At 41.3% G+C, this 21,068-nt stretch overlaps 1 protein-coding gene across 1 annotated transcript in view; it reads right to left on the bottom strand.

Annotated features, from left to right (window-relative positions):
- The window catches only part of LOC137658527 (protein kinase C-binding protein NELL2a-like), a 272,490-nt gene that overhangs the window by 229,625 nt on the left and 21,797 nt on the right, over positions 1-21,068 (bottom strand). Inside the window, exon 2 of the mRNA XM_068393320.1 lies at positions 6,750-6,904. Coding sequence (XP_068249421.1) covers positions 6,750-6,771 — 22 coding nt within the window. The 5' untranslated portion in view covers positions 6,772-6,904. The remainder of the gene's footprint in view (positions 1-6,749; positions 6,905-21,068) is intronic.

Genomic DNA, 21,068 nt, shown 5'->3' on the forward strand with positions numbered 1-21,068 from the left:
GGCATTGCCAGACGTATAGCTCCCTGTCCCTCGAGTAAGGAGGAAGGGGTGGGAAAGGTGGTTGAATCTGTATCTATCAAAATATTTACCCGTCATTTTTGACGGGTCGCTTACGGTAGTGTGTGTGTTTTGTGTGTGCGTATGTGTGTGTGTGTGTATATATATATATATATATATATATATATATATATATATATATATATATATATATATATATATATATATATACATACTAACCCTTTCCACTACTGTATTATTCACCTGTCCCTCAGTTGTAACCTCAATTTTCAATACAGCCTCAAAATACTTACTCCATCAATCCGGGACTACTAATTTTAACATCTAGCATTTCCCCAATTGCATTTTCAATACGAGATACAATCATTGGTTACAATTCTGCTTTCATTTACTTTCCTGTAAAACTTATTATCCTTAAAGTTCTTGTTCGCCCTCTTCCCCCTATCTCTTTCCTTCCGACTTATCTTATCCATCTTTCTGCATGTATGTACATAATATTTTCTTATCATGTAACATTAATCCCCTTTTTATCTCAATGACACTTTTATCTCTTCCTTACTTCCAAAACTACTCACATACCACAACATTCGCGATAGAACTGCAATAGATGTTCAAGGAACTGGAAAAGCAACACTTCACACTGGACCCTATCTTAAGCATATTATTCTTCACAGAGAGCAAGTCAATTATTCCCACAAGTTCACAAACCCCACGTTTTTCCCTAGTCCTTTTATAGACAATCTAAGGTTTCAGTAACTGGAAACAAAAATTTATTTATATGGTCTTATGTGGTCCAGCTTTAACAAAATAGAGAAAAAAGAGAAAAACTACATAAGTGATGATCGGCCACTTAGTTAAAGATCTTGTAAACAAGGAAAATTGCTCCTGATCAGAAGCATGAAGCCACGTTATCCAGCTTCGCAACATGTTTGCTATTCTTGCGGTTGCTGCAACAAATCGGCCATCCCCTCCCCAACCCCCCACCCCAACTTCTTTGTCACTCCCACACGTGTTAAGTACATAAATGGATCATAGACTGGCTGGCTTTGGACAACCACATTACAAGCAAAACTATTCTTCATGGTCTTGCAACAAGTAGGTTCTGCTCAACGCACTGTCTCAAGGAGGTGCGTCAGGCGTCGGTTTTGTAGGGTTTCATGTGTTAACATTGGCACGTCGTTAAAACTTCGTTCTTTGTCACTTTTTCCATTTGCAGAAAAGCAAGAGTAAAGTTGGAGAGGAATTGATAAATGAGAATAATACCAAGTACAAAGTCGGTATACATGGGGAGAAGAATTCATAGAAAAGACCGTAATCAAGCACAAAGCTGGAATATGGCCAGAAGAATTGATAAATAAGAATGATATCAATCGCAGGGAAGAATTGGTAAATACGAATGATATCAATAGCAGGGAAGAATTGGCAAATAAGAATGATATCAATAGAAGGGAAGAATTGGTAAATGATATCAATAGCAGGGAAGAATTGGTAAATAAGAATGATATCAATAGAAGGGAAGAATTGGTAAATGATATCAATAGCAGGGAAGAATTGTTAAATAAAAATGATATCAATAGCAGAGAAGAATTGCTAAATAAAAATTATATCAATATCAGGGAAGAATTAATAAATAAGAATATCAATAGCAGGGAAGAATTGGTAAAGAATAATATCAATAGCAGGGAAGAATTGGTAAATAAGAATATCAATAGCAGGGAAGAATTGGTAAATAAGAATAATATCAATACCAGGGAAGAATTGGTAAATATGAATGATATTGATAGCAAGGAAGAATTGGTAAATAAGAAAGATATTAATAGCAGGGAAGAATTGATAAATAAGAATGATATCAATCGCAGGGAAGAATTGGTAAATAAGAATGATATCAATAACTGGGAAGAATTGGTGAATAAGAATATCAATCGCAGGGAAGAATTGGTAAATAAGAATATCAATACCAGGGAAGAATTGATAAATAAGAATGATATCAATCGCAGGGAAGAATTGGTAAATAAGAATGATATCAATAACTGGGAAGAATTGGTGAATAAGAATATCAATCGCAGGGAAGAATTGGTAAATAAGAATATCAATACCAGGGAAGAATTGATAAATAAGAATGATATCAATCGCAGGGAAGAATTGGTAAATAAGAATATCAATACTAGGGAAGAATTGGTAAATAAGAATATCAATAGCAGGGAAGAATTGGTAAATAAGAATGATATCAATAGCAGGGAAGAATTGGTAAATAAGAATATCAATAACAGGGAAGAATTGGTAAATAAGAATGATATCAATCGCAGGGAAGAATTGGTATATAAGAATGATATCAATAACAGGGAAGAATTGGTAAATAAGAATTATATCAATAGCAGGGAAGAATTGGTAAATAAGAATATCAATAACAGGGAAGAATTGGTAAATAAGAATATCAATAGCCGGGAAGAATTAATAAATAAGAATATCAATAGCAGGGAAGAATTGGTAAAGAATAATATCAATAGCAGGGAAGAATTGGTAAAGAATAATATCAATAGCAGGGAAGAATTGGTAAATAAGAATATCAATAGCCGGGAAGAATTAATAAATAAGAATATCAATAGCAGGGAAGAATTGGTAAAGAATAATATCAATAGCAGGGAAGAATTGGTAAAGAATAATATCAATAGCAGGGAAGAATTGGTAAAGAATAATATCAATAGCAGGGAAGAATTGGTAAATAAGAATATCAATAGCAGGGAAGAATTGGAAAATAAGAATAATATCAATACCAGGGAAGAATTGGTAAATATGAATGATATTGATAGCAAGGAAGAATTGGTAAATAAGAAAGATATTAATAGCAGGGAAGAATTGATAAATAAGAATGATATCAATCGCAGGGAAGAATTGGTAAATAAGAATGATATCAATAACTGGGAAGAATTGGTGAATAAGAATATCAATCGCAGGGAAGAATTGGTAAATAAGAATATCAATACCAGGGAAGAATTGATAAATAAGAATGATATCAATCGCAGGGAAGAATTGGTAAATAAGAATATCAATACTAGGGAAGAATTGGTAAATAAGAATATCAATACCAGGGAAGAATTGATAAATAAGAATGATATCAATCGCAGGGAAGAATTGGTAAATAAGAATATCAATACTAGGGAAGAATTGGTAAATAAGAATATCAATACCAGGGAAGAATTGATAAATAAGAATGATATCAATCGCAGGGAAGAATTGGTAAATAAGAATATCAATACTAGGGAAGAATTGGTAAATAAGAATATCAATACCAGGGAAGAATTGATAAATAAGAATGATATCAATCGCAGGGAAGAATTGGTAAATAAGAATATCAATACCAGGGAAGAATTGGTAAATAAGAATGATATCAATAGCAGGGAAGAATTGGTAAATAAGAATATCAATACTAGGGAAGAATTGGTAAATAAGAATATCAATACTAGGGAAGAATTGGTAAATAAGAATGATATCAATCGCAGGGAAGAATTGGTATATAAGAATGATATCAATAACAGGGAAGAATTGGTAAATAAGAATATCAATAACAGGGAAGAATTAGTAAATAAGAATGATATCAATCGCAGGGAAGAATTGATAAATAAAAATATCAATAACCGGGAAGAATTGGTAAATAAGAATGATATCAATCGCAGGGAAGAACTGGTAAATAAGAATATCAATAACAGGAAAGAATTTGTAAATAAGAAGGATATCAATGCTAGGGAAGAATTGATAGAAAGAATGATATCAATCGCAGGGAAGAATTGGTAAATAAGATAATCAATAATAGGGAAGAATTTGTAAATAAGAAGGATATCAATGCTAGGGAAGAATTGATAGAAAGAATGATATCAATCGCAGGGAAGAATTGGTAAATAAGATAATCAATAATAGGGAAGAATTTGTAAATAAGAAGGATATCAATGCTAGGGAAGAATTGATAGAAAGAATGATATCAATCACAGGGAAGAATTTGTATATAAGAATGATATCAATAGCAGGGAAGAATTGGTAACTATGAATGATATCAATAGCAGGGAAGAATTGGTAAATAAGAATGATACTAATAGCAGGGAAGAATTGGTAAATAAAAATGATATCAATAGCAGGGAAGAATTGGTAAATAAGAATAATACTAATAGCAGGGAAGAATTGGTAAATAAGAATTATATCAACAGCAGGGAAGAATTGGTAAATAAGAATGATATCAATAGCAGAGAAGAACTTGTAAATAAGAATATCAATAGCAGGGAAGAATTGATAGAAAGAATGATATCAATAACAGGGAAGAATTGATAAATAAGAATGATATCAATAGCCGGGAAGAATTGGTAAATAAGAATGATATCAATAACAGGGAAGAATTGATAAATAAGAATGATATCAATAGCAGGGAAGAATTGTTAAATAAGAATTATATCGATAGCAGGGAAGAATTGGTAAATAAGAATGATATCAATAACAGGGGAGAATTTATAAATAAAAATATCAATAGCAGGGAAGAATTGGTAAATGAAAATTATATCAATAGCAGGGAAAAAATGGTAAAAAAGAATTATATCAATCACAGGGAAGAATTGGTAAATAATGATATAAAGTACAGGAAGAATTTATAAATAAAAACTATATCAAATACAGAGAAGAATTGGTAAATAATGATATAAAGTACAGGAAGAATTGATAAATAAAAACTATATCAAACACAGGGAAGAATTGATAAACAAGACATATCAAGTGCAGGGAAGAGCTGATAAATAAGAATATCGTGCAAGGCTGACAAACTTAATGTGCGTAATTAACAAGAATGCTATCAGGTACAAAGATGATTTGATAAATAAGGTGATGATTCATATGATAAAATGAAGTATATCAAAGCGTGATTTGAGATTATGTACTTTGATACTTAAAAAAAAAAAAAATATAGCACAATTAATGTAAAAAAACACCTCTAAATATCAAATTTGACAACTACTGTAAGTATTCTATTTTGGTGCTAAACAGCCGTTGAATCATTAAAAGTCAATGCCGATGTAAGATATTTCAACGAACTCGCAAAACGATGCGTCGATACGCTGAAAAAAGTGGCACATTAACTAGGCTGAAAGAGAGAGAGAGAGAGAGAGAGAGAGAGAGAGAGAGAGAGAGAGAGAGAGAGAGAGAGAGAGAGAGAGAATGAGAGAGAGAGAGAGAGAAAATGCATGACAAATAAATTATGTCGAAACACCGAAAAAGTATCACTTTAAACATGTTAATATGAGAGAGAGAGAGAGAGAGAGAGAGAGAGAGAGAGAGAGAGAGAGAGAGAGAGAGAGAGAGAGAGAGAGAGAGAGAGAGAATTTGTATCAAGTAAATTCTGTCGAAACCGAAAAACATATTACCTTAAACGTGTTAAGATATGAGAGAGAGAGAGAGAGAGAGAGAGAGAGAGAGAGAGAGAGAGAGAGAGAGAGAGAGAGAGAGAGAGAGAGAGAGAATTTGCAAAACAAATTATGTCGAAACACCGAAAAAAAAATATCACCTTAAACATGATAATATGAGAGAGAGAGAGAGAGAGAGAGAGAGAGAGAGAGAGAGAGAGAGAGAGAGAGAGAGAGAGAGAGAGAGAGAGAGAGAGAGAGAGAGAGAATTTGCAAAACAAATTATGTCGAAACACCGAAAAAAATATTACCTTAAACAGGTTAAGATGAGAGAGAAAGAGAGAGAGAGAGAGAGAGAGAGAGAGAGAGAGAGAGAGAGAGAGAGAGAGAGAGAGAGAGAGAGAGAGAGAGAGAGAGAGAGAGAATTCTGCATAACAAGAGCTGCTTTATTAAGAAATTAAATCTGACTAATTAAATCGAACAGGCCATTGATAAAGGATCTAATCCCTTATCACGCATGGCTGAACAACGAATCAAACCGGTAATAAGCACTTTTTGCTAATAAGAGTATTCAAAGCAAACAAAATTACCAATCTAATAATTGTGTATCTATGGGCATTTTAACAAATAACATACCTCATATAGTATAACATTTTATAAACTAACTTCCGTTAGTCTATTCGTTTTGCTCACCAACATGTATGGTGCTATAATCTATGCTCTTAATTGCAGTCACGAAGACAGAAAAATCAAGGTATAAAAGGTCATGGAACGCTTAAAAAAAAACATACACACACAAACATACATACACACACACACACACACACACACACACACACATATATATATATATATATATATATATATGTATATATATATATATATATATATATATATATATATATATATATATATATATATATAATCTTTCTTCGTAACTGAGTGGTATGGTCAATGGCATACAAGTATCCTGGACCAGGGTTCGAAACTCGGCCGGTCAGATACTATTGTCTTTGAGTGATTTCGCCTGGGCCTTTAATCCCGAGGTCGTTAAGAGAATCCAGGCTTTAATGTATCAAAATATATATATATGTATATGTATATCTATATATATATATATATATATATATATATATATATATATATATAATATATATATATATATATATATACATATGGCTTATTTGAAAAATGAAAAACACGTATAAATGTTGCGAAATCTATCACACACACATACATACATACATATACATACACACACACATATATATATATATATATATATATATATATATATATATATATATATATATATATATATAGCAAATACCAGCAAATAATTCCATTACTTACCTTGAGATCCCGACCCAAACATTACAACGCGACGGTTTTGCAGACTGTCCTTGCTCGCTCCACCAGATGGGGAGATGGAGTTCACCTGGCCTGCACTTTTGTGGTAACAACTTCTGGTGAACTTGAACCCAAACAACGCACTTCTATTTCTTCACCTGCAAAAAAAAATTTGTAAATGAAATATGGACTTAAAATAATCGTTAGAATTGTGTTCTTGATTATTCAAAATACAAAATATTCTTCAGCTTTACGAGTGACTTCGCGAAGTCTTTAAACATCTATTAGATTGGTTGTCAATTAAGATTCTTCAGTTTAATGTGAAAATTAAGGTGTAATGAGCAATAGGCCGATTTCGACAATTTTTGATGTCGATATCTTAATTTAGCATATTTCATCTGTGCATTTCTCATATCAATAAGACTCATGTCAAATTTGGAAATTTCTCCGCTGCTATTCCAAGCAATGTTATAAAAAACATTGGGAATATAGACAACGTTGCATACACAATAGAAAATGTATACATACTTTACCTTCCTTACATAAAAAAGGGAAAATGCATCATGAGTTTAGTTAATATTTCAACAAGAGTTTGAGATTATCTTAAGCGTCAAAATGCCCCTGGGCAACGAGAAACTGACACCACCAGATCGCCCCCATAGACAAATTGCCAATCTACTTATGCAGCAGCTGACAACAGCGCGAAAAAATTGGACGACGTTAGAGTACAATTACTTGAGAGCTGGATACTTTCTCTTTTCAATGGCGGCCATTTCAATACGCAGTTATAAAGAATGTAATGAAAATACGAAAGCCAAATCTATATAGTGCAATAAAAAACAGGAAAGCTAATTAATAAAGAATGCAATAAAAAATATGCAAAGCAATTCTATAACGCAATAAAAATACGCAAGGCAAATTTACAGAGTGCAATAGAATATATGCAAGGTAATTTTATAGTGCAATTAAAAAAATACGCAATGCAATTTTAGAGAGAGCAATTAAAAATACGCAAGGCAAATTTATATAGTACAAAAAAAATACGCAAGGCATTTTTACAGTGCAATAAACAATACGCAAGGAAAACATATAATGAATGCAATAAAAATACGCAAGGAAATTTTACAAAGAATGACCAAAAACAATACGCAAGGCAAAACCTCATCCTCAACAAATGATAACCATGAACGAATGTCAACTTCTGAGAAGAAACAAAAATGACAACGCACAGTACTGTGCATGAGAAGAAACAACAGACAATAAAAACCTTCCTCTAACATATATGGTAAGTGTTTAGGGATGATGCAAAACGAGATTAGATGCCGTAATTAACTATGGGCAATACAATAACGTATGACTTCATTCACAAAATGTTACTCACTACCACTTAGTCTTATCATATATACTAATCATTAATATTACCATTATCATCATCATTCACATCATTATTACTACTAATATTATTAATATATCTAGAATATGAAAAAATCTCCAAAACATATTACCGGTACTAAATAGTAACAAATGCAGCCGTTTCTAGTCCACTGCAGGACAAAGACCTCAGACATGACCATAGTCATATCTGTGGTTTTGCTATTATCATCATCAAGCTGGCCAGAACGGATTGGTGATGGTGGGAGATTTTAGTCTGATCGCTCACAGCAAACCAACCTAGTATGAGTGGCCCTGACTAGTACAGCTTTGCTGATCATGACGATACGCAAACCCTTTCACCACGTTATGGTATCCCCACTCAGACAGGGATATACCAACAAAACATAATAAAAGACAAGGAAAGAAAAAAAAAAAAACAAGAAAACTGAAAAATAAAAAATCTCCAAACCCCAAGAGAAACTCATCAAAATTCCCGAGGCGGATTAGCAATTCAAGTTCCGGTCACGCCAGCTCTGGTGCCAAGACATTCAATGGTCTCAGCCTAACGACTTTTCAGGAAATCAAGATATGACCCAGATACGTCAACCTACAGACAGGAGGAAATCCGTATAGAGAGTTGGGTCCGCTTAAAGGGATTCGGGTGCACGCCGAGGAGAGTGAAACAACGGATTGAAAATGAAATATGAACGAAATCATCAGAAGTTATTAAAATGAAGTGGTGATAAGAGGAAAACTTTCTCTCTCACAAATTACAAACAAACACACACATACACTTGTATATATATATATATATATATATATATATATATATATATATATATATATATATATATATATATATATATATATATATATATATATATATACTGTATATATATATATATATATATATATATATATATATATATATATATATATATATATATATTACAAAATGTGCATGTATTCATATAAATACTTTATAAATACTAATAATAGTAATAATAATAGGGATTTGTAAATCGAATTAAAAGGTAATGGGGAAATTTGTTCTCAATATCAACCAAGGACAAGGAATGTTTGTGTGAGGGGTGCAATACACTAGCGGTAAACCTTCAGTAAAGATAAACTTGTGCTGTGAAAGTTCCAGCATGAGTTTTATCCACATTTCAACAGGTCAATAGTGAATTTGGCAGTGAACATGGTCTTTTGTTTTCTATGGGAACATCCATTATGGATAACGATTTAAACAGCATTAATCTTTCCTAGATATTTAGGGAGACATAGCAATGAGAGGCCCCACAAGGTGGGATCTTAAATCCTATAATCAGCTAATTCCCAATACCATAAATCACCCAACCAGAAAGTTGGCGCATATCCACACGCTATTCCTCCTGTCCTTGCACAGCTCAGCAGAATTCCTCATCAATGATTACTTATGTGATTAGGCTTACTATGCCATCGAGTTGCTCTTCATGTGTGTGCCAATCACTAACACCATCCACTTGGCTACCGAAGTAACCGGCGAAACAAGCCCGACCTCGCCCATCGAACCCAGAAGACCAAAACACTAGGCCAACACAATTCAACTTGGCCACCCAGGTAAGAGAGGAACCTGAGAGGCTTGATTCCATGACATTGGGTCAGTGCCACAGGCCACCCGAAACACAGGGACATCATAAGTTCTGCTTGGCTACAGGGATAATCTTGGATCTGAGCCCAGTCCCTGCCGTGACACAGGATCATGGCTCCTGCCCACGCAACAGACCCAAGGAGTAGAAACACAGGGCCGCAACACCTGTCCCACTTGGTTACTGAAGTACAGTAGCATGAGACTCGAGCCGTGTCCCTAGTGAGGCTGAGGTCAGTGGGCCCCACCACCCTGCATCAGCCCCAGAGGGCCTAAACACAGAGCCATGTAACTGGTTCCACTTGTTTACTGGTTAAGCCAGGGACCGGAGCCTAGCCCCAATGGCGCAGAGGCTCGAGGCCGCAACACGGTGAAACGGCCCTGGCCTGTGCATCAGCCCCTGGGGACCGAAACACAGGGCCGAGACTCCCGACCCTGTCTAAAGGCAGCTTTTCCCATGACTACGGCTGACAAAACTTCCTCAACTTCTTTTTCTACATCTTCATCTTGAAAAAGAAATCAGAATTAGAAGCCAAAGAGGAGGGAGAAAAACGCACACAATTCTTCCTCTTTCCAACTCTCCACTCAGGCTCTGTAAGCAAAAGAGTCAAGTTTGAAAAATCTAGACAACAATCATTTCCCAGGGGAAGAAACTACAGTGGTAGCTCCAACAGGAACCCCAACACTGAAGAACAGTCATGGGGAGGGAAGGTCACACTTACAGGGAAGCCAAGCCCTAGACCACCCAGGCACAAGGGTCAGGGTGAAGCACATGGGAAAGAGGGGTAGGGACTGGGCAGGGAGATGCATGGTAGCCCCCCCCCCCCCCCCCCCCCCCAGGCCATTGGGGGAAAAACATCTTTACAAGACCAGGGCTCCAGAGATGGGAAATCACAGCAGGCATCACTAGGAACACTGACCACTCTCTTCACCACAAATGACACCAATGGTACACAGGTACTGAGGAGCCTACCTAAACAAACCTAAGGAGGGCAAAAACTTCATTAGGTCACAATCTTCATCAATAGGTCACAATCTTCGTCAACTGTAGCACAAGCGGAAAAGAGGCTCCACCTCCAATGAGGTCCAGCAAACATAGTAGGAGCCTAACACGTCACCAGAACCTTAAATCCCGCCGACGTAGGTCTGTGGGCTCCTTGCTCCAGCTGCATACTCCCCAGGGAATGAGATAGAGGGAGTAACCACAGAAGCGGCCAAAACCATAAGAGACTTTGACCGGTAAGGGGGCGGGGGTCACCACCCTTGCTCCCACCTGTCGCTTAACTGGTCAACAAACGATTCAACAGCCATCCACTTTCATGCTGAAAACATACTCCCTACCGATAGGACGAGGGCTTGCATTTGCATAGGAACACAGGTAATCCTCAACACTTCATCAATGAATTTTTCTTCACCTAGACACATACCAGCCAGTCTGTGAACGAAATGGGGCAATTGCATGCCTGTTCTTGGTTAGAGAAAATCCTAGCAGACAACTGCCTGAGCATGACGTGACATTTCAGTGCTTGTAAGAATACTGAGATTGGATTTAAACAGTTATCTGTTCCAACCATCAACGTGTAACAGAGTTGGAAGATCTTTCCTTTTAGGAAAACTCAGTCTTTGATAGGTCTCTTGAGTTTGGAGAGATTTAGGTCAAAGAGTATACTGTACCTGTATTGGCCCATAGGAAGATCACAAGTGATGGTGTCACCATAGCGTCTCAGGAACGTCCCAAGTATAGTCAGCCCTCGATTTTCACAGGTTGTATCCTAGGGGATTCGGTTTTTAGCGACAAAGAGAACAGTATAACCTATGAAATAAAAATTCACCCATTTGCAATTTTGTGATAAGTACTCTTGCAGCCAGAAGATTTCAAACCAATTGCGCTCCTTTGCACCCGGCCTGCTTTGCACTTTTTCCTCTCTGCACAGCATAATACTCAATCTCTTGCTGACTCGCCCTCATTCTTGCATTGTCTTTTCTCGCAAGTGCACCTCCAACTTCAGTCCTTTTTATGCAGAATCATGTTATTGATAATGATATAAAAACCCTGTAGGCTACATTGCCAGGGTGTTTATAGGGATTTTAGTATAAAGTGGTATAAATATACAGTATGTAAAGTACATTACACTACCCCATACACCAAACAGTTGACAGCTCAATAGGTGCATCATGCTTCAGACTTACTGTGTACAACTTGGTACGCAAATAGTTAATGGTGTTGTACAGATACTTTTTCTTTTAATTTCAATTGTGTTAGTATATTCATTGTGTATTAGTGCTATTATATCAACTACTGTACAATAGTAATGTACCGTATATATAAGCTATGTGTGTGGCGAGATGGAACGATGCGAGTCGACCTGCAGAATTCTAACAGCAATCACTTACGAGTGTTACCTTAACTAATCAAACTATACTGTAGTGATACAGTAGTACTGAACATATATTACAGTAATATACACTACAGTATTAGCCAATATTATTATATAGGAACAATAGTGCTTTGCTGTTATTACATATGCACCTATACGTATAAGTGTGGCGATGACTCGTGTTATGTGTACCATTGCCTTGTATGTACACAATTACTGAAGCGTGTTTATACTGTACACTAATACAATACTTATTATGTCATAGAAATTAAGTAAAATCAATATAGTGCAGTACAGTGGGTAGTTAGTGTGTAAGCAATGGACAGTGAGTTAGTAGGTTAAGAGTTAACCCACCCTAAATCAGCAAGTATTCGTGGATTCTTGCTTTTTGTTCCTGTCTCGGTTACCTAACTAAAGCGAATAAGTAAGGCTGACTGTACTGACTAGTAAGGTTTGTGCTCGATCTCGTACGAGACCAGTCACTGGTAACAGGAACGTGAGCTCCTGTACCTTGTACCGAAAAACCTTCACTGCTCCTCACATGAAACTGTGCAGAGGAATCAGTTGAAATAAAAAAAGATTACCAGATTAGTCATACTGTGCTTTGGTGACCTTTTTCTTCTCTTTGGGGCAGTATGAATGCGGAGAAGAAACATGTAACAGCAAGAGGTAAACTAGTTACCAGATAATTCGAAATTCCTTTCATGATCACATAAAGAACAAGCAAAGTTCAGATCGTGTGTGGTTCTGATTGTGAGGTTCCTGACCTTCTAATTCCAGATCGCACGATTCCAAATGATGGGTACAGATTAGCGATTAATAACTGCCATTGTAAAAAGTATGGCCCCTGATGATGGCTAGTGATCATAGAGTTCCCGTTTGTGAGACACAGCCACCCCCACAAGAAAGAATATTCGTGGAGAAAAAGCATAAAGAGATTTGTATTAGCAAAAAAATATAATAGGAACGTTTCTGTAAAGACAAAACACAATGGGAAAGAGCACACAGAAACCTCGCCACCCATGAGTGAAATATATCATAGCCCATACAAATGATAAAAATTATCATAGTTTCCTCTTCCACCGATGTCGTGTACTGGGAAAGCTGGAAGTTCTGTGACCCAAAAGTCACAGAAGAACAGGCACAAGATGTCCAATCACATAGGGTCTCACAAGCGGTATGAATACATAAGCTGTACTGTACTCAAACAGTCTACGGGAAGGCTACATTCCAGATAGGGAACCTCTCTTCAGTGAGAACATACTATGGTTATCCTCCCGAATGGATACATTCCTGGTACGTATTGTACCTCCCATGCTTATATGGTGAGAGATCGGTCATGGGGTACTCTCGTCACTTGGCTGGGAGAGAAAATAAGACCACAATCACGTAATGACCGGTCACAACGAGACTGCTGAAGTGGTGATAGAGCGTTTAGGCACTTAGTAATATGACAAATTTGTAGACAATTTGTATTTTTTCGAACAATACAAACCTTAGCTATCTATTTAGGGGTATTACTTTCTGCGAAGCTGAAATGACAAGCCATTAAAATTTGGCGAGGGTTAACTACCCATACCACAAATTAGCAGGGGTAGGGGGGGTAGCTTGCTACCGCTCCCAATCACACACCGGTGATTTAGCTCACTTTGCTTGGAGGTAGGACTTCAAGGGGCATAGGGCTGGCGGGGAAGTTTGTATAAATAGCTAAGGTTTATATCGTTAGAAAAAATAAAATTTATCTACGAATGTCATTTTTTCCGTAACTGGAATACAAACCTACACTATTTACTTAGGGGTGACTCAGCCATTAGGAAGGATGGATGTCCCTGCCAATCTGGCTTTTGGCTTTACCCAGGGGATCCTTATCTGAGTATGTTAGTACTGTACTCAAAATAAGGAGTCCCTGCACCTCGCTAAAACCTTGCTACGCAAGGTCCGTGGCCTAGGCAAGCCGTGTGTTGAGATATTTAGAAGCATGACTGTCTAGGTAAAGTTATTCCAAGTCTTTTTGTAAGAAAAACTGTTATAACCAAGACTTTCCCAATACCACCTCACCAGTGTATGGGGATGAAACAGTATTAGCATAATACTATGTAAGGGAGCATGGTTTACCTGCAGTGGTTCGAGGTCAGCTTATGCGGAGAACCCAGGATACTGCTTTCCCCAAGAGAGGGGAGGATGAAGAAAAGAATAAGAGCTAGTCAAATCTTTTCATTCACGCAGACTAAAACCGGGTAACAATGCCCTCAACCTTCTGCTACTTGTCCAATAAGAAGCATGAGGTATACAACAAGCTGTTGTGCAGCCACCACAGGACCAACAGAGAGTATATCAAATTCCGGTGGGTCATGTCTTGCAGGAGAAAGGTTGTGAAAGTCACCTGGAGCATTCACACCCTTGCTTGTAGAATCTGTGTCACAGAGTAATCTGCTTAGGACAGCCAGGGGCATGACATCGTGGGTAGACGTGTTGGATGAGGATCTGGATTCATTGCATAGTTGATGACTGTGAATCAAGCAGAGATGATGTTTTGGTGATCCTCCTCTTGTCTCTCCCAGTGCTTATGACAAGAGAAGGGACCCGGGTGGTCTGTTGCCGTTCTCTTGAGGTAGAGCCTCAACTCTTACCCCGGGTACAGTAACAGATGATCTGGATCGTCAGTTACTGAGTGGAGACTTGTTGTCTAGGATCCATCACCTCTGGAGACTGTGCCTGGCAACATACTCGGGGACGAAACTGAACATTGCCTTTCACCCTTCTCATGATTGGGCAATGTCGAAAGAGAGACCATGAAGTTCCTTGACTCATCTGGCTGCTGTCAAAGTGTGTAGGAACACTGTCATCTAAACCAAGTGAAAATTTGTTGCCTGTTGAAGTGGAACACAAGGAGGTCTCCTTAGAGACCGGAGAACTCGAACCATGTTCCGAGAGGGAGGTCTCAATTCCGACTGGGAAAAGGCAAGTTGTAAGTCGCAAGAGTTAAGAAAGTTCTAGGGATGAGGGGGTGTCCCTTCCTTTCAATTTGAAGGCGAGGCTCAAGGTAGAGTGATCGTCTTTACCTACCAAACTGAAAAGATGGTCTTTTCCTCCTGCATATACTCAAGGATTCCGCTATTGCTGGAATAGAGGTATTGAGTGGAGAGATGCACTTTCCCATGACACCAACCACAGAAGACGTTATACTTTGCCTGGTAGACTGATGCTGAGGGATTCCTTATTGCGAAAAACCTCTGTAAGAGAGAAGGTACTGGGTAGTCTCCAGGTGTACAATCATAGTAAGGCTATAGCTTGTGGTAGATGTCGAAGTGTGGTTGTCTGTGACGTGGAGAGGGTTCTCTTGGACACACTCTCAGGAGCTTCAGAAGGTTTGGAAACCGTTCTGCGTACAGTAATGCCATAGCAAAGCTATGAGAGCCCTTGAGAGGCTGACCAATATTCTAGCCTTGTTGAGTACCCTTCTCTTTAGACAAAAACAGGGACGAGACGTAAAATAAATTTTTGAGCATACTTACCCGGTAGTTATATATATAGCTATACGTCCTTGACGCCACGGCAGAAATTTCAAAACTCGCGGCAATCGCCGATTAGGTAGCCAGGTGTACCACCAGTGCGCCCTCTAGGTAGGTACCTGGAACCATTCCAGTGATTCCTCAGATCTTCCATGCCCAAAAGTCTCTAGAGGGGAGGAGGGGGCGAATTAAATTATATATAACTACCAGGTATGTATGTTCAAAAATTTATTTTATTATGAAAAAATCATTTTTAAACATATGACTTACCCGGTAGTTATATATATAGCTGATTGACACCTTTGATGGAGGGTCAGAGACAGCCAACATTGTTGGAATTTTACTTAAGAGTTAATAAACAAGCTTAATGGTTCGTACCTGATAAGGAAGCCGACTTCAATGATTCTCTGCCTCATTATGTCCGCTTTCCTTACGAGATCCAGCGATCCACCCAGGGAGCTGAAGACCTCTAAGAGCTGTCAAACCGGTGTAAACCTCTATGTGACAGGACCTCCTCCAATATGACAAATTCGGAGATAATTTGCATTTTTCCAAACCATACAAACCTTAGCTATTTACATAGGGTTTACTTTCGGCGTAGCTGAAAATGACGAGCCAATAGATTTCTAACGAGGGTTAACTACCCCCGCGCTAGTTAGCAAGGGGGTAGGAGAAGGGGTAGCTTGCTACCCCTCCCCCCCCACACACCGGTGAATTGTCTCACTTTACTTAGAGGTAGGACTTGTCTTGGGGGACAGGGCTGGCGGGCAAATATGTGTAAATAGCTAAGGTTTGTAAGGTTAGGAAAAATACAAATTATCTCCGAATTTGTCATTTGTTCCGTAACCGAAATACAAACCACGCTATTTACATAGGGTGACTTACCCCTTAGGAAGGGTGGAAAGTCCCCAGCCTTACTGGCTTTGGCTTTACCCGGAGACTCAGAATCCGAGTGAGTAGCACTTGAGAAAAGGAGTCCCTGCACCTCACAAGTTCCTTGCTCCGCAAGTAACGTGTGGCCTACATAAGTTGTGTGTGGAGGAAGAGTGTGACTCGTCCTATGAAGTTGACCTGGAGTCCTTTAGATGGAATCCTAGGCTAGGACTCTCCCAATACCACCTCGTCAGGGTATGGGGGACGCGGCAGTATTAACTTAATACTAGGAACACAAGGAAGCATGGTTTACCTGCAGAGGTTGAGGTCAGCTATGCAGAGACTAGGATGCTGCTTTCCCCAAGAGAGGGGAGGATGAAGAAAGAAGTAAGGGCCAGACATACTCTTTCATTCATGCAGACTAAGACCGGGTAACAATGCCCTCAACCTTCTGCTACTTGTCAACTAAGGAGCCTGAGGTTAGACCAGCTGTTGTGCAGCCACCACGGGGCCGATAGAAAAGGTATCGAGGCTCCTGTGGGTCACGTCCTGCAGGTAGTGGGCTGTGAAGGTCGTTTGATGCTTCCAGACCCCAACTTGTAGCACCTGCGTCACAGAGAAGTTTCTCTTAAAGGCCAGGGATGTAGCGATGCCCCTGACGTCGTGTGCCCTAGGGCGACGTGACGGAGGAGGGTCCGGATTCAAGGCGTGATGGATAACCCTTCGAATCCAAGCCGAGCTGGTGTTCTTGGTGACCCTCCTCTTGGTCCTTCCTGTGCTTACAAACAACGCTTGCACGCGGGGACGATCTGCAGCTGTCCTCTTCAAGTAATGCCTCAGACTCCTCACTGGGCATAATAGCAGATGATCTGGGTCACTTGTTACAGAACGGAGACTCGTGACCCTGAAGGAGTCGAACCGTGGGTCCGGCACTCCAGGGTTCTGATGAGTCTTGGCAACAAACTCAGGGACGAACCTGAACGTTACCTCCCCCCATCCCCTTGAATGGGCGATATCGTATGAGAGACCATGAAGTTCACTAACTCGTTTGGCAGAGGCCAACGCGAGTAGGAAAGCCGTCTTCCAAGTCAGGTGGCGATCAGAGGCCTGGAGTAATGGTTCGAAGAGAGGTCTCTTCAGAGCCCTGAGAACCCGAACCACGTTCCATGGAGGAGGTCACACTTCCGACTGAGGGCAGGTAAGCTCATAGCTACGTATGAGTAAAGAGGGTTCTAGCGAGGAAGAAATGTCCACTACTTTCAGCCTAAAGGCCAGACTTAAGGCTGAGCGATAGCCTTTCACCGCCGAAACCGAAAGGCGCATTTCTTCCCGCAAATACACGAGGAACTCCGCTACTGTATTGCTGGAATAGTGGCATTGAGTGGAGAGATACCCCTCCCACGACACCAACCACAGAAGACTCTCCACTTTGCTTGGTAGACTCCCGCGGAGGACTTTCGCAGGTGACGAGACATTCTTTCCGCAACCTGTTGGGAAAAGCCTCTCTCCGTGAGGAGACGCTGGATAGTCTCCAGGCGTGAAGCCGAAGCGAGGCTACGGCTTTGTGGAAGATGTTGCAATGTGGCTGTCTGAGTAGCTCGTGTTGTGGGGGAAGTTCTCTCGGAAGTTCCGTCAGGAGTTGCAGAAGGTCCGGGAACCATTCCACGTGATGCCATAGCGGAGCTATCAGGGTCATAGACAGGTTGACCGATAGTCTGGTCCTGTTGAGCACCCTTCTCATAAGACAGAACGGTGAGAAGGCGTACACGTCGATGTTGTCCCATCGTTGTTGGAAAGCATCTTGCCAGAGAGCCTTGGGGTCCGGGACTGGGGAGCAGTACAGAGGCAGCTTGAAATTCAAGGCTGTCACGAACAGGTCCACCGTCGGGGAACCCCACAAAGTCAGGACTTTGTTGGCTATCTGAGGATCCAAAGACCACTCGGTACTCACTATCTGCGAAGCCCTGCTCAGACTGTCGGCGAGCACATTCCTCTTGCCAGGAATGAAGCGAGCTGATAGTGTTATCGAGTGGACTTCGGACCACCTCAGAATCTCTACTGCAAGATGGGATAGCTGTTGTGAAAAGGTACCTCCCTGCTTGTTGATATAAGCCACTACCATGGTGTTGTCGCTCATCACCACCACGGAGTGGCCCGCCAGGGTCCGTTGGAACTGTTGAAGAGCCAGATACACGGCCTTCATTTCTAGCAGGTTGATGTGTAGGTACTTTTCTGATTCTGACCAAAGGCATGAGACCCTCTGGTTCAGAATGTGGGCCCCCCACCCTTCTTTTGACGCTTGCGAAAACAGTGTCAAATCCGGGGGAAGGACGAAAAGATCCACTTCCTTTCGCAGGTTTCCATCGATCAGCCACCACCGCAGGTCCGCCTGTTCCGTGGGTCCTATAGGGACCAGAGAGTCCGGGACTTGAGCCGCCATTGCAGGGATCTCATCCTGAGACGGCCGTTCAGGACCAGACGGGCCAGGGAGGCTAGGTGACCTAAAAGACGTAACCATGATTGGGCTGGAAGCTCTTCCCGCCTGAGGAAGGGCTCTGCCACCCTCCTCAGCCTTGCTATCCTGTCGTCTGATGGAAAGGCTTTGTGGAGATTGGTGTCTAATAACATGCCTAGATAAACCAGTCGCTGGGACGGCTGCAGAGAGGACTTCTCGAGATTTACCATGATCCCTAGACCTTGGCAAAGTCCCAGAAGCCTGTCTCGGTGTTGAAGAAGGGTCGACTCCGAGTCTGCTAGGATCAGCCAGTCGTCCAGATATCGGAGGAGACGGATGCCGTTCCTGTGCGCCCATGACGAAATCAGGGTGAACACTCTGGTGAACACCTGAGGTGCTGTGGAGAGACCGAAGCACAGTACCTTGAACTGGTAGGTCTTGCTGTCTAGGCTGAATCTCAAGTACTTCCTGGAAGACGGATGGATTGGGATCTGGAAGTACGCGTCCTTCAGGCCCAGTGTGCACATGAAGTCTTGTGGTCTCACTGCAAGTCTGACCGTGTCAGCTGTCTCCGTGCTGAACGAAGTTTGCTTGACAAACTTGTTCAGAGCTGAGAGATCGATGACGGGTCTCCAGCCTCCAGACGCCTTCTTTACAAGAGAGTTGACTGAAGAAGCCTGCAGAGCCGTCCACGACCTCTTGGAGAGCATCCTTCTTGAGCATGGTCTCGACTTCCGCCCGAAGGGCCAGCCCCTTTGCCAATCCCATGGCATAGGAGCTCAACGACACTGGATTCGCTGTCAGGGGAGGTTGAGATGTTGTGAATGGGACGCGATAACCTTGGCCGATCACAGAGACTGTCCAAGAATCGGCCCCATGTTGCTGCCACCTGTGCACGCAACTTTGTAGGCATCCCCCCACAGGTGGACACGCGGGGGGACTGCCACTCCTAGCGTTTACGGCCACAGCCGCTCCCTCTAGGAGTTTTGCCTCCCCTGGAGGACTTACCACCCCTCTTGTCCTTGACAGGAAAGGGCTGAGGCTTAGACACCTTCGTCTTAGCTGCCGGAGCCTGCTTCGGTGTCCTGCGAGGCTGCTGTTGATGTTGTTGCGGAGCTGGAGGCTTGTAGGGCCAAGATGTGAGGGCCCTTTGGAGGAGCGAATCCTGGTTCGACTTCCTCCACCTCTCAGCTGTGCGCTCCACGTCCTTGGGCTCAAACAAGCTTCCTCCAAAGATGGAGGAGTGTCTGAGCATGCAGACATCCATGGCGTGGACCTTCGGATGGAACTTCTCGGTCACCGCATCACGACGCTTCAAGATCGAGTTGGCCCACAGGTTGGTAACCTGGTGGGCCAGGAACTCGATGGAGCGAGTGCCCGAGAGGAGGAAGGTCTCCAGGGCCTTCCTATTGCTCTCCTTAGACAAGTCCTCGGAGCGCAATAGGATGCCCAGAGAACCCAGCCAGACGTCCAGCCACGAAGTGGCCTGCATGGCACACTTCGCGACCTTCTCCTGGCTCAGGATCTCCGAAGCCGAGAATGTCACCTGCCGGGAGGTGAGCTTCTCAAGCGGAGTTCCCCTTGTGAGCTCTTCCACCGAGTGGTGGAGGGGAAGAGCTAGGCTGGACTCCCCCATGATCTCAAAATACCTCCTCTGCTGTAAACGAGGAGGTGGGAGGAGTCTGTTCCCGGCAGAGAAACGGCTGGAGGAGGCGAGATCCGAGAGCTGAGCTTCGACCTTGTCTCTGGCACTCTTCACCCCCTGGGACCAAGGCAAAGCTGCGCTGGCCCTTGGGGGTTTCTGGGTACCATAGACTTGGTCTAGGACCGTGTCCTTGCCTTCGCGAGGGGCGATCTCCGGGTCCTTGAAACTGTTGAGTTGACTCATTAGATTCAAGACCTGCCAGAAGGCATGCTCAGACTCATGCTGCTCTCCTCCATGTGGACTGGCAGCTAGGTCTCCCGTCCCCAGAGGCTCTTCTTGGGGAGACACGTGGACGTTCTCCCGGGGTCTGGTTGGCTCTTGACGAATCCGTGAAGACGACTTAGGAATCGTCTTTGAGTCCTTGGGTTTCCTCCTGAGTGGGATACAGGACTCCA

Source organism: Palaemon carinicauda, chromosome 19 (genome assembly GCF_036898095.1).
Source record: "Palaemon carinicauda isolate YSFRI2023 chromosome 19, ASM3689809v2, whole genome shotgun sequence".
NCBI lineage: Eukaryota > Metazoa > Arthropoda > Malacostraca > Decapoda > Palaemonidae > Palaemon > Palaemon carinicauda.